Raw genomic sequence first — 14017 nt, 5'->3', positions numbered from 1 at the left:
TTGCCAGAGGTCTCCCATACACTAAGTCAGCAGGATTTCAAGTCCAGAAACGGTCCAGATTCCAGACACATCCTATAGTTTCTCCCAACGTATATTGTCTTCTTCCGTAGGTGTATGGGTGTTGAGGGAAGGGTAGCATCTCTGGTGTAGGAGAATGTCATGTCTTTTTAGATCAGCCCATTTTAGGGCAGCTTGCTCACCTTTGGTCCCCACCTGTCCCTCAGCTCTCACCTGTGGCTCCCAATAGTTTTAGCACGTGCAGCAACCACACCCAGCTCCAACAGGCTGGCTAAACCAGGTTGAGAGTAGCTGTTGGGTCATTGACCTTTGGTGAGATAGGGACTTGTCTATCCCAAGCACGTGGAGACAGATTCCGGCGGACTGAGCAGACGAAACCTACTAATATTAGCACAATTGTCCCAAAGGCGGTCACTAAAAGCAATGTGGTACACTAAGAGCGCAGCAAGACACGAAAGACACCCTGGTCAACTACTGCAGCCAGCTCATCTCCAACTGTCTCGACTCTCGTCCTGCTATTGGAGCAGGATGGAATCTGGGAAGAGAGAGTGAGGATGACTATGCGCACCTCTTCCTCGCTTTAATCCAAGTCACACACAACTCTTAACATCCCCTCCAAGATTTCACGGTCCTCATCGAAAGCAATGGACGAATGTCATCAGACAGGGGAATGAACATTTTCTATAAGAACCCTCGTTGCAGCTACCTTAAATTAGAACCCAAGGCATTCCTTGAGACCAAAATAATACTAAGAGCACAGGGGGGCTTTATTTTCTAGGGTTTGGACTTCCTGAATATATGGGAGAAACACTGGTTCTACCAATAAGCTCTGATGACCAGCAGATTCTCAGCAGCCTTACTGGAGTCAGAGATTTCCTTGGATTTCAGAACTGAGAATCTGCCAATGGAAGGAAACTATATCTGGGTTTTGAGTTCCATGTCAAAAACGATCTTCTCTCTTTCTCTTGGTTGCGTAGGCCTCCCTGGACAAAAAACCCAAAACACATTGAGCTGCAGAAACGCTATTGGCGAACAGGAGGTGGGTCCTTTGGGCAGGCAGGGTTCAGAGTTCAAGCTTCTCCATCGGAGGGCCAGGCCGCATTTTCTCCCCCTTCCTTTCCTCCGTTGCCGATCGTCTTGGGAGTTAGACCCCCACAAACATGCCCATGAAATCAGAGCCGTTCTGTATGGTGACGGGAGCCGCAGCGCTGTTGTCCACGAAGATGGAGGTATATTGTCCAGCCTGTGCCAAAAAAGGAATAATGGGCGAAAGGAAGAGGGAAAAAAATGAATGTGACATACATGGATGCTAAACCTCTGTTGGCTTCATCAACAAGCCACAATAGCAGAATAACAGAGTTGGAAGGGATATGGTCAGCTTCCTAGTTTCCTAAACCTTCTGACAAGCAACGTTTTTTCCCGAATGCCATTGCTCTGCTAAAGAAATATTTCCCTCACCTCTGTCAAACTATTCACTAAGGCTGCACTACTATTACTATTAGTCTTCTCATCATTCCCATCACCCATTTCCTCCCACTTATGACTGTAACTTGTTATAACTTGTAACCTTCTGATTTATATTAATATTGATTGCTTCCTGATTGCTTATTTGTACCCTATGACAATCATTAAGTGTTCTCGACAAATTTATCTTTTCTTTTATGTACACTGAGAGCATAGGCACCAAAGATAAATTCCTTGTGTGTCCAATCACACTTGGCCAATAATTCTATTCTGTTCTGTTCTGTTCCATTCCGTTCTGTACTGTACCATATCATACTATACTATCTTCTATTCTATATTCTCTTCTTCTATTCCATTCCATTCCATTCTATATTCTCTCCTCTTCTCTTCTCTATTCTATTCCATTCCATTCCATTCCTTTCCATTCCGTGTCATACCTTACCATACCATACACCATATCCTACCCTACACTACACTACACTACACTATACTATTACTATTACTATTACTATTACTATTACTATACTATACTATCTTCTATTCTATATTCTCTTATTCTATTCTATTCTATTCTATTCTATTCTCTCTTTTCTTTTCTTTTCTTTTCTTTTCCTATTCTATTTTCTCTTCTCCTTAAGCACTGCAACAAGAAAAGTCATAACATCAAATCAAACTTTCCGTGGAGCTCCGCGCTAGGACATGACGATGACAAGGCAGTAGGCAGGGATGCCTTCTGCAGGGCAGATCATTCACGGGTGCCAACATGAGTAAAATCTTGAGGGAGATGCAAGTGATTTGAAACTGTGAGTCCAATGAGCAGAGCTCAAATGGGTGACAACTAAGAACTTCTTTGATTGCAAATGAATTCCCAGAGCAACTAATTGAATCCCTATGAGATCTCGTTGAGCTGGTCACCAAAGATCTCTGACATGACCGTCTAACTGGCATCTGTCTGACATCCAGCCTTTATTTATTCCTAGAGTGCCCTAGTTGAAACTGGACTCACTGAACAAGACAGCTGGACACAGCCAGACATAGTGGCCGGCAGCATTTGGACACAGAAAAAAGAAACGGTGGGCAAAATTATTGGAACTTGGAATTCACCTGAGCCATCTTGTTGCACAGTCCTTACCTGGAGTTGAAGCAATCCATGAACGTAAACTGTAAATATTTTACTGTTGCTTTCCAGCCCAGCAATCACCTCCAAAGATCTAGGCAGATGCAAAAAAAGAGGAGACAGAGAGTCATTTGCTGGCCAGGATGTAACTACTGAGATGACATCAAGTAAGAAAGAGGGTGTATTGTTCTAGCACTGAGCCCCTCAGGAATCAAATACAGACCACCGGATTGACATAATAAAGGAATTTACTTTGTATAAGGGATATACACTGCTCAAAAAAATAAAGGGAACACTCAAATAACACATCCTAGATCTGAATGAATGAAATATTCTCATTCAATACTTTGTTCTGTACAAAGTTGAATGTGCACAACAGCCTGTGAAATTGATTGTCAATCAGTGTTGCTTCCTAAGTGGACAGTTTGATTTCACAGAAGTTTGATTTACTTTGTGTTATATTGTGTTGTTTAAGCATCCCCCCCCTTTTTTTGAGCAGTATATTTACAAGGAAAGTTTTTTGAATAAAGTGAAAGTCTTTTGGAGAAAGCAAAAGGCTATAAATGTCTTTGCCGAAAATGAGCAGGGAGAGTATTTCAGCTGGCAAGAGTCCCAGAAAGAGAGATAAGCACAAATAATTACCCAGCTGTAAATAGTCTGCAGTAGAGCTGCACAAAAATAAGCTTGAAGCTTGAAGTTTTTCTAAAAGCCAAGAATGTTCTTTCAAATACAGGGTGGAAAGATCATGAAACCACAAGCCAAAATGAAACACGTTGTTCTCTGCTCTGTTTACTCTTCAATACTCTGAGGGTGTGACCCATTACACAGCATTACTAATCATGAGCGACTCTTCTCTTAGCCAACCATTCAAGTCTCCTGGCTGCCCTCTGCACTCTGGCATCCAGAAGAGGCTCCTCCTCTTCCCCTGAGTCACTTAAGACAGGAAGTGCTGATTCATTCCTGACAGGAAGTGCTGATTCAAATAAGGTTTTTTAAAGCCTTAACCAGGGGATAAAATAATGTGCTGAAGCTGACCAGACTAAGGACACTAGCCAGATGAACACCAGGTAGGTAGATTTCCCCCCCTATTGTCCTCCCACAAAACTAAGTTGCGTCTTATACTTCAAAAATACAGTACTTACTAAAATACAATGTCCAAAAGTGGAAACCCAAAAATATAAAAATATTTTAAGTTTTCAATGTATTCTTGCAAGTATGGGTCATGGAAGAGGCCCAATGAATTTTGCTAAGAAGCTACCAAGTTTGGAAAAAAAGAGGATAGGAGGGAAGGAATAAACTGGCATGATGAGATAAGAGAAAGAGGACACTTATCAAAATAGAAAAGTATATAAAGAAGGAGCTCATAGCACCTGGGAAAGACAGCTCCTGCAGAAAGAAGAGGCAGGAATAACCAACTTAAAATGCTGAAAGATAATTTGTGGTAGATCTCCAGTGATCCAGTAGACCCACAAGTCTAGCAATTCGAAGGCACTTACGTATATCGGTGGCAGAGGGATTCAATGCAGATCAAAACACGGACGTTGTCTCTTGCTCGAAGCTGCAGTTTACTTTTCAGCTCACTGTGGTCTTGGAGAGAAAGAAAAAGAAAGAAAGAATTTGTGGTCATGGTGTGAGTGGTTTTTAGATAGATGAGAGAAAGAGAGAAAACAGAGAAAGATAGATATGGATAGACGATAGATAGATAGATAGATAGATAGATAGATAGATAGATAGATAGATAGATAGATAGATAGATAGATAAATAAAGATTGGGCCTAGAGGCAAAAAGGAGCTGTGACGTTCCTTCAATATACCAGGGTGATCCGACATTAAAAAAAAAACATATAGCCCCTCCCTGGTACAGAGCTGGAAGGGATCTGATCTGATAGCTCAACTGCTAATTCTCTGCCTTACAAGGCAGAGTCCACCAGATCAAATCCCAGTAAGGAAGGGTGTGGCTAGCTGATGAGGCCAGAACAAGGCCGAAATGGGACCATCCTAGTCTCCCTTAATTTTAAAATTCCAGCTAAAAAAAACATTTCACACACACACACACACACACACACACACACATATATATATATTCAAATAGATAGATAGATAGATAGATAGATAGAGAGAGAGAGAGAGAGAGAGAGAGAGAGAGACAGACAGACAGACAGACAGACAGACAGACAGACAGACAACATCAGAGAGCTCTCTGGTAGATGTGGCAAATGGATCTTTTTTAAAGCGGTTGAAGGAGAGTGGGAAATTAAATGTAATATTGGGGAATGATCTTATTTGTCTTTTTGGGAGCAGAGATAGCAATAGCACTTAGACTTATATACAGCTTCATAGTGCTTGACAGCCATCCCTAAGCGGTTTACAAATGTCAGCATATTGCCCCCAATAATGTGGGTGTTTGTTTTACCGACCTTGGAAGGATGGAAGGCTGAGAATGGTCGAAAGCCAACCGATAGATTGGAAATTGGACTTATTGTCTTGAATTGATCAGCAATTGAAAAGAGACCAATTAGGGTTAATATTTGGAATGATTTGGGATTGAAGTTGTGGTAAATGTCCTAGAGTTGATTTTTAAAAAGAGTTTGCGAACAGGGATTTTTGGAATCTCAACCTTGCCTTTATTTAATTATTAATAACAACAACTCTTTTTGATTTCATACTTTTATATAACATGTTTATTATTGTTACTTTTCTGTGTTAAATACACTGCTCAAAAAAAAATAAAGGGAACACTCAAGAAACACATCCTAGATCTGAATGAATGAAATATTCTCATTGAATACTTTGTTCTGTACAAAGTTGAATGTGCACAACAGCAGGTGAAATTGATGGTCCATCAGAGTTGCTCCCTAAGTGGACAGTTTGATTTCACAGAAGTTTGATTTACTTGGAGTTATATTGTGTTGTTTAAGTGTTTTCTTTATTTTTTTAAGCGGTATATTTTGTTATGGAATATAGATGACACAGGGATCTATGAAAGAGCCTGAGAAAGGGGAAACGGTCCAAGAAGGATAAAACAGGCTTGACTAACACAATTTGGATGCTTAGAGCTGTCCAAGGTCCTGTAAATTCAGCACCACGGCATTGTGCAACTTTACGTTAGTGTATGAATCCTGTGTCCTTGGCCATGTGCTGCTGCTTCAATTTCCTCACACAAATAGCACCCGCTATGATTCTCATACACTTCCTCACAGTGGACACATTTAGCCACTCTGTCTTTTCGTGTCCACAAAATGTTCTTTATGTGACGCAATAGACATGGAAGATACGGATAGTAAAAACCTAAGCTTTAAATGTATTAGGATGGTGGCGACATTATATAATAATATGATACAGATACTGTATAATGTAGTTTATGTTGGATATTACTTTGAATAAATCCTAATACTACTAATATTACTTTGAATAGATAAATTTTAATTTGATCTGTTGGGAGTGACGGAATTTTTGTTTTAGACGGTAAGAAAATGCTATAAGTATGGATAGACATTGGTAATTTTGATTTTTGTAGTTAATTTTTTTTTCTAATTAATGAGCTTAGATTTTGGAAGGATGGAGATATGATTGTTTAAATGTTAAAACAAAGTGGAAATGCTCCTGAAAGTTTTCTTTTTTTATTTTTCATTAGATAAGAAAATTTCATATATAAATAATGTTAGGCATGCAGGATGCGTTTTTACTTATGTATATTTTTATTGTATGGTGGAAAAAAAGTATTAGGATCCGAAAAAAAGTATTAGGATCTCTAACTAGCTAGACCTTTTATGCCTTGGCTATCAGCAGCAACCAATAATAATAAGCATTTGAAAATAATTGGCCAGTATAAAATCAACCAGAAGAGTTTTGAATGTGTATGGAAAACTCTTCCATTGATTTTTATCCTGCTCCATATTTTGTTTGTTTGTTTGTTTGTTTGTTTGTTTATTTGTTTATTCAATTTTTATGCCGCCCTTCTCCTTAGACTCAGGGCGGCTTACAACATATTAGCAATAGGACTTTTTTAACAGAGCTAGGCTATTGCCCCCACAATCCGGGTCCTCATTTTACCCACCTCGGAAGGATGGAAGGCTGAGTCAACCTTGAGCCAGTGATGAGATTTGAACCGCTGACCTTCAGATCTACAAGTCAGCTTCAGTGGCCTGCATTTTGAGCAGAAGACATCATTTTCTGGCTATTGATCTTCGGCAGCATAGATTTGGGGGTGGCTGGGGGTAACATTCATTCTCTTAAAGCAGAAAATTGCCCATAGAAAGGAAAAAAAATTGTTTTTGAACCCATACCATAGAAACATAGGAGATTGACAGCAGAAAAAGACCTCATGGTCCATCTAGTCTGCCCTTATATACTGTTTCCTGTATTTTATCTTAGGATGGATATATGTTTATCCCAGGCATGTTTAAATTCAGTTCCTGTGAATTTACCAACCACGTCTGCTGGAAGTTTGTTCCATAAATAAAATTCTAGCACTTACCTACATGGACGTTGGCTGAAAACTGATAAATGCCAGATACTGAAGCTGTATATCTCCCAGTTGTTAAATTTAATCCAGATCCTCGGAGAAAAGCTCCTTTGGCTAAAGGCTGTGTAGAAAGGGGGAAAAACAGAATGGAAATTTTGTTCCAGCCATTTCAACCATTTTGTATTCCCATTCCATAATATGCAAAGAGGTGTAATCAGCTAGGTTCATATACATTATGCCTGTCATCAACCTTCCCATTTTTCTCCCTCCCCCCCGCAAAAAAAATAATTTATTAGAGTTGTATGCCATCCCTCTCCAAAGAATTGCCCTTAAACTTCATGAAAATTGTATTCCTGTGCAAAAGGAAAATTTGGGATTTCTTTTAAACCAAATTTTCAGTCTTTTGACATATCTTTCAAATTTTCATGAAGGTGTATATGTTTATTTCATTGTCAATATCTGGAATGCTAACAGCTGCTTTCAATTAATATAAGAATAATAACAATAGAGTTGGAAAGGACCTTGGAGGTCTTCTAGTCCAACCCCCTTGCTAGGCAGGAAACCCTACACCACTTCAGACAAATGGCTATCCAACATTTTCTTAAAAACTTCCAGTGTTGGAGCATTCACAATTTCTGGAGGCAGGCAGTTCCACTGATGAATTGTTCTAACTCTCAGAAAATTTCTCCTCAGTTCTAAGTTGCTTTTCTCCTTTCCACCCATTGCTTCTTGTTCTACCCCCGGGTGCTTTGTAGAATAGCTTGACTCCCTCTTCTTTGTGGCAACCCTTGTGATATTGGAAGACTGCTATCATGTCTTCCCTGGTCCTTCTTTTCATTAAACTAGACATACCCAGTTTCTGCAACCTTTCTTCGTAGGTTTTAGCCTCCAGTCCCCTAATCCTCTTTGTTGCCCTTCCGTGCACTCTTTCTAACATCTTCACATCCTTAGCAATTATGTAAAATATGGAGATCAGGAAGCACAGTCTCTATGCTTCCTGGTCTTAAAAAAAAATCCACAGATACATTTCCCTTGGGAGATTGGCAGGCTGCAAAATTCAGGAGAGTGGATTGTACCCTGGCAGTCCCTGACAGGTGACTCTCTGCCCCTCCTAGTCACTTTCATAACTACATAAGTACTAGAACCTCAGAAATGAGAACATTCTTCAGTTATTTATGTATATACTGCTCAAAAAAATAAAGGGAACACTCAGAGAACCCATCCTAGATCTGAACAAATGAAATGTTCTCATGGAATACTTTGTTCTGTACAAAGCTGAATGTGCTGACAACATGTGAAATTGATTGTCCATCAGCGTTGCTTCTTAAGTGGACAGTTTGATTTTACAGAAGTTTGATTTACTTGGAGTTATCTTATATTGTTTAAACGTTCCCTTTATTTTTTTGAGCAGTGTATAAATGATAAATGATTTTTCTCCCAAAAAAAGTTCACAAAAGTTCATCTTCTCTCCCTCCCCCCTCCCATCCCAAATTTGAGCCAAACCCACACTGCATGAGCCAAAAGTAACAATAAACACGCCACGCTGGGTTTATTTTAACTTAAGTCCGATAATCTTTCCTGCACGCAGCCTGTCTAGAAGTGGTTTGTCGGGGAGTTGCTAAACCGGAGGCTTTAGACCGGCTCAATTTCCCCCGACACCCTTTATAAAAATAACAAGGACCAGAAAGACCCCCAGCATTGACCTCTGCAGAAGAAAGCAATTTAGGTTGCTTGAGGGAGGTGGGAAAATACCTGGAGCATTTTTGGGGCTAGTCATCTTTGCTTTTTTAAATATACAGTGGTACCTCTACTTACTAATTTAATTCGTTCCGTGACCAGGTTCTTAAGTAGAAAAGTTTGTAACAAGAACCAATTTTTCCCATAGGAATCAATGATTGGGGAAACCACAGGAGGGTGGAGGCCCTGTTTCCTCCCAGGAGATTCCTAGAGAGGCCCCACGGAGGCTTCTCCCCGTCTTTTCCCACCCTGTTTCCTCCCTGGAGATTCCTAGAGAGGCCCCACGGAGGCTTCTCCCTGCCTTTTCTGGTTACAGTTTCGGAGGCTCAGGTTTGTAAGTGGAGAATGGTTCTTGAGAAGAGGCAAAAAAAAATTGAACACTCGGTTCTTATCTAGAAAAATTCATAAGTAGAGGCATTCTTAGGTAGAGGTACCACTGTATATGTAAAGATTTTGCAGGAGAATGAAATGAGAAATGAGATGATAAATATGTGGGAATATCTGTATGTACCACTGTGTACATACATACATACTGTACATACATACATATTTCTGTCTGATCACCCTGGTATATTGAAGGAGCGTCACAGCTTCCTTTTTGTCTCTCGGCCCAACCCAAAGCCGAAATACTGTAGTGCTATCCTAGTTTTAATTTTACTCTTAATTTTAAAAATTCAGCAAAAAACATGTGATACATATCTATCTATCTATCTATCTATCTATCTATCTATCTATCTAAATGACTTTTTTGGTTCCTTTTGAAATGCCACAGGTGTTTTGCCAACTTAAAAACAATAACTGGTCTCTACGTATTTGCCGTTTTTCTTTCAAAGGTTTTGGGGATCTTTCCCCTTCTACCCCTTTCCTTTATCCTTCTTAAATTTGAAACATTGGGGGATTGAACCCGCAAACCTCTGAACATTAGGATGTTGAAATCACTGAGGTAAAAATCCTCCCTGCCTCAGCTGAGAGACTCCAAGGCATATCTCAAAAGTTGCCAAGTTTGGTGGGAGGGGCGGGGGAGGAAAAAAAACCTAGTTTGGACAGTGGACGAGGAAGAAATTAGACTTAAGGACCTCTGTCTCGAAATTCTTCGCAGTTCTTTGATCCCCTGCTAAGGTTTACTCCCGTCGTCTCAGGAGATGGCAGTGCTTTCTGACAGCTCCAACGTCTTGCCTTGTTTCATTAAAACCAATTAAACCCCCCAAAATATAAAATAAAACAGAGGCAGTGACTTAATTCCCCTCAAAACCGCTGACTTGAAAAATATAAAAAGCAAGTTTTCCGGCACCAGTAAATTGCCGCTTGAAACAACATTCCTGTTTCTTCACGTTTGGCTCCCGCTCTCTCAACACACCCACAAAGAGAAAGAATTAATGTGGTGCTGTGGGAAGGAATGGAATTAATTGCGATACGCTAATAGGTGAAGCCGCTCGCCAGTTATAGAACAATCTGCCAGTTTCTCTGACACAGCCCTTAAGCCCTCCAAGATAGCAAAATTGGTTTAATTATAGCTGGGGAAGGGGGATACAGCCATGAGATAGTTATGTGCGCCGCTGTAAACGTCCCCCCCATCCCAACTTCCAGGTACGGTGGTACCTCTACCTACAAACGCCTCTACTTATGAACTTTTCTAGATAAGAACCGGGTGTTCAAGATTTTCTTGCCTCTTCTCAAGAATCATTTTCCACTTACGAACCCGAGCCACCGAAACTATAACCGGAAAAGGCAGGGAGAAGCCTCCGTGGGGCCTCTCTAGGAATCTCCTGGGAGGAAACGGGGCCGGAAAAGGTTGGGAGAAGCCTCCGTGGGGCCTCTCTAGGAATCTCCTGGGAGGAAACGGGGCCGGAAAAGGTGGGGAGAAGCCAGACTATTTATGGGACCGCCTCTTGTCACATACAGCAACATCTCAACTTAGAACTTAAAACGGAAGTTTAGAACTAAGGAGAAATTTCCTGAGAATTAGAACAATTAATCTGTGGAACAAGTTTGCTCCAGAAGAACCGTTGAACTTACCTGAACGGTCTTCTCGCTGCACTGCGAAGAGAGTCCAACGTGGGGTAGTACTTCAGTCTTATTGGTAGGAACTGAGTTTAGAAATTAGCATAATTAACATGTCCCGCCCACCACTGCCCCCTCTTAGCCAGTGATAAAAACGAAGGAATAGTAAAGGAACAAAAACTTTATTTAACAACTGTAACTTCAATTAAACTGTGCACCTGGGCCAAAACAAGGCCGGGCGGGTTTGGACTCTCTTCGCAGTGCAGCGAGAAGACCGTTCAGGTAAGTTCAACGGTTCTTCTCCACTGCACTGCTCAGAGAGTCCAACGTGGGATATACCCAAGCCACACTTCAGGGAGGGATCGGCTGGCCCAGGGGCGCAGGAATACAAACTCCCTGTAGCACTCTTCTGCCGAAGGCTGCTTCCGTAGAAGCAAAGGAGTCTATACGGTAATGTCTGATAAACGTTGTAGGGGCAGCCCAGGTCGCTGCCCTGCAAATGTCCTCTAATGGCGCCTGAGTAGTCCAAGCGGCTGAGGTCGCCGCGCTTCTGGTAGAGTGGGCTGTAATTCTACCTGGTAACGGTGTCGTTGTGGTTCGGTAAGCTTTGATAATACAAGTCCTGATCCATCTGCTGATGGTTTTCGACGAAACCTTTCCCCCCAGTGAAGATGGGAGAAAGGATACGAAGAGAGCCTCCGACTTCCGAAAGGTGCTAGTGCGGCGGATATAAATCTTGACTGCTCTTCTAACGTCCACCTTATGCCACCGTAGCTCTGATGGGTGAGAGCCATGGGTGCAGAAATCTGGGAGGATAATGTCCTGGGCCCTGTGAAACCTGGTGTTAACTTTGGGAAGAAAACAGGGGTCCAGTCTTAGAGTAACCTTATCCGGATGAAAGACACAGAGGTCCGGCCGGACCGATAGTGCTGCAAGCTCCGACACCCTGCGGGCGGAGGTGATGGCGACTAGAAAGGCCACCTTGGCTGAGAGAAAACGAAGCGATACTTCCCTCAGAGGTTCAAAGGGTGGAGCTGTTAGTGCCCTGAGGACCAGCGGTAAGTCCCAGGATGGAAAGTGGTGTATGACAGGAGGAGACAGGTTTGCCGCTCCTCGGAGGAAGTCCTTCACCCAAGGGTGATGAGAGATTGGGGAAAATGGGTCTGGACGCAGGATTGTCGCTATAGCTGCCACCTGTCGGCGGAGTGTGTTGGGCGCCAACCCCTGGTCTAGTCCCTTCTGGAGAAATTCCAGAAGATGCCGTACTGATGACGACGAGGGCGTGATGTGTTGGGTCCTGCAAAAGGTGCTGTAAGCCCTCCAGGTAGCCTGATAAATACGTGTCGTTGATGGTCGCCGTGCTGCCTGAATGGTGTTAATGACACTCTCCGGAAGCTGTTTCTCCCTCAGGCGGTCCCCTTCAATCTCCACACGGCAAGCTTCCACCACTGTGGGTCTGGATGCACAATGGATCCCTGTGCCAGGACTAGGTGCTGGAGCGGGATTCTCCATGGTGGTAAGGTTGACAGTCCCATGAGGTCGGCAAACCAAGGGCGTCTGGGCCAGTATGGGGCCACGAGGAGGATGTCCGCCTCCTCGGCCAGAATCTTGGCCACCACCTTCTGCAAGAGACTGACTGGAGGGAAGGCGTAGAGAAGCCCCTTGGGCCATGGTGATAGCAGTGCATTGACCTGCTCGGCCTCTGGTGTCGGAAAGCGGGAGAAAAATCTTGGTAACTGCCTGTTGTGCTGTGTGGCAAAGAGGTCCGCTACCGGTACCCCCGTACCTCTGGGTTATCAGTTGGAAGGCCTCCGGGTTTAATGTCCATTCCCCGGGGTCGATAGTCGTGCGGCTCAGCCAATCCGCCTGGGTGTTTTCCACTCCCGAAATATGCTCCGCTCGTATTGATGCTAAGTGTCTCTCTGCCCATGACATTAGCTCGTGGGCCTCCTGCATCAGACGGCCTGAGCGCGTGCCACCCTGATGGTTCACATGTGCTCTGGTTGCCACATTGTCCGTCAAGATTAGGACATGTTGGTTCCTTACCATGTCCGTGAATGCCAGTAGAGCGTTGAATACAGCTCGTAGCTCCAGTCTGTTGATATTGGGGTCCCCCAAGTCCTCTGGGGACCACCTGCCCTGGGCCACTTGTCCCCTTGAGTGTGCCCCCCAGCCAGAAAGGCTGGCGTCGGTGGTTATTGTTACCTCCTGATGAGGTAAGAAGGGGGAGCCCCTGGAGATGGCTGGTGAGGTCCACCACGGGAGGGAAAGTCGCACTGTCGTGGTCAGGTGCACTTTTCGTTTTGAATTGCTGAGACGAGCTTTTTGGAAGGGAAGGAGGTACCATTGGAGGGGGCGAGCGTGAATCCGAGCCCAAGGAACGATGTTGATGCAGGAAATGAACATCCCCAGTAGTTGTGACAGCTGTGCTAGGGAGGTCCTGCTGTGATGCGAGACGGAACGAACTAACGCCCGTATCTTCTGCCTCCTCTCTGATGAGAGGAAGACGAGACCCGCTGAGGAGTCTATTATGGCGCCTAGATGAAGCAAGCGCATAGTTGGCTCTAGATGACTCTTGGCTCGGTTGATAGTGAAACCTGCCCTCTCCAGCGCATCTATTGTCCTGGCCAGGTCGTGCCTGGCTTGCTGAGGGTTTCTGGAGAGAATGATAATGTCGTCTAGGTATGCTAGAAGACGGATAGATCGAGCCCTGAGACTCGCTGTCAAAGTGTCCAAGATCTTGGTGAATGTCCTCGGGGCGGAGGACAAGCCGAAGGGCATGGCCCTGTACTGAAAGTGTTGGTTGAGAAGATAAAAGCGGAGAAACTGCCGATGTTGCGGATGAACCGGGATATGGAGGTATGCCTCCTTGAGGTCGATGGAGGTCATCCAGTCCCCGTGCCGGATAGATGCCAGTATGGAGTGCAGGGAATGCATCTTGAAGCGTTGGTACCTTATGTAAAGGTTGAGTTGCTTCAGGTTCAAAATGAGACGGCAGCCGCCGGAAGACTTGGGGACCACAAACACGATGGAGTAGAACCCTAGCCTCTGCTGATGCACTGGTACAGGTTCTATTGCTCCTATGTCTAGGTGGTGTTGGACCTCCTGCAGGATGATGACTCTCTTTTGTGGTTGTCCTAATGAGGTTTCTACAAATCTGTTGGGAGGGTGGTGGAGAAATCTTAGTTGCAGACCCTGGGCTATGGAGTCCAGAA

General features: G+C 43.5%; 1 protein-coding gene across 1 annotated transcript in view; it reads right to left on the bottom strand.

The window, feature by feature from the left end:
* Positions 1-499: 499 nt before the first annotated feature.
* The window catches only part of C1QTNF12 (C1q and TNF related 12), a 38508-nt gene continuing 24990 nt past the window's right edge, over positions 500-14017 (bottom strand). Inside the window, exons 5-8 of the mRNA XM_070759209.1 lie at positions 7077-7185; positions 4096-4186; positions 2615-2693; positions 500-1261 (exon numbers count right to left, since the gene is read on the bottom strand). Coding sequence (XP_070615310.1) covers positions 1163-1261; positions 2615-2693; positions 4096-4186; positions 7077-7185 — 378 coding nt within the window. The 3' untranslated portion in view covers positions 500-1162. The remainder of the gene's footprint in view (positions 1262-2614; positions 2694-4095; positions 4187-7076; positions 7186-14017) is intronic.

The sequence above is a fragment of the Erythrolamprus reginae genome, chromosome 8 (genome assembly GCF_031021105.1).
Source record: "Erythrolamprus reginae isolate rEryReg1 chromosome 8, rEryReg1.hap1, whole genome shotgun sequence".
In the NCBI taxonomy this organism is placed as follows: domain Eukaryota; kingdom Metazoa; phylum Chordata; class Lepidosauria; order Squamata; family Dipsadidae; genus Erythrolamprus; species Erythrolamprus reginae.
This window is presented reverse-complemented; position numbering and strand designations above follow the sequence as displayed.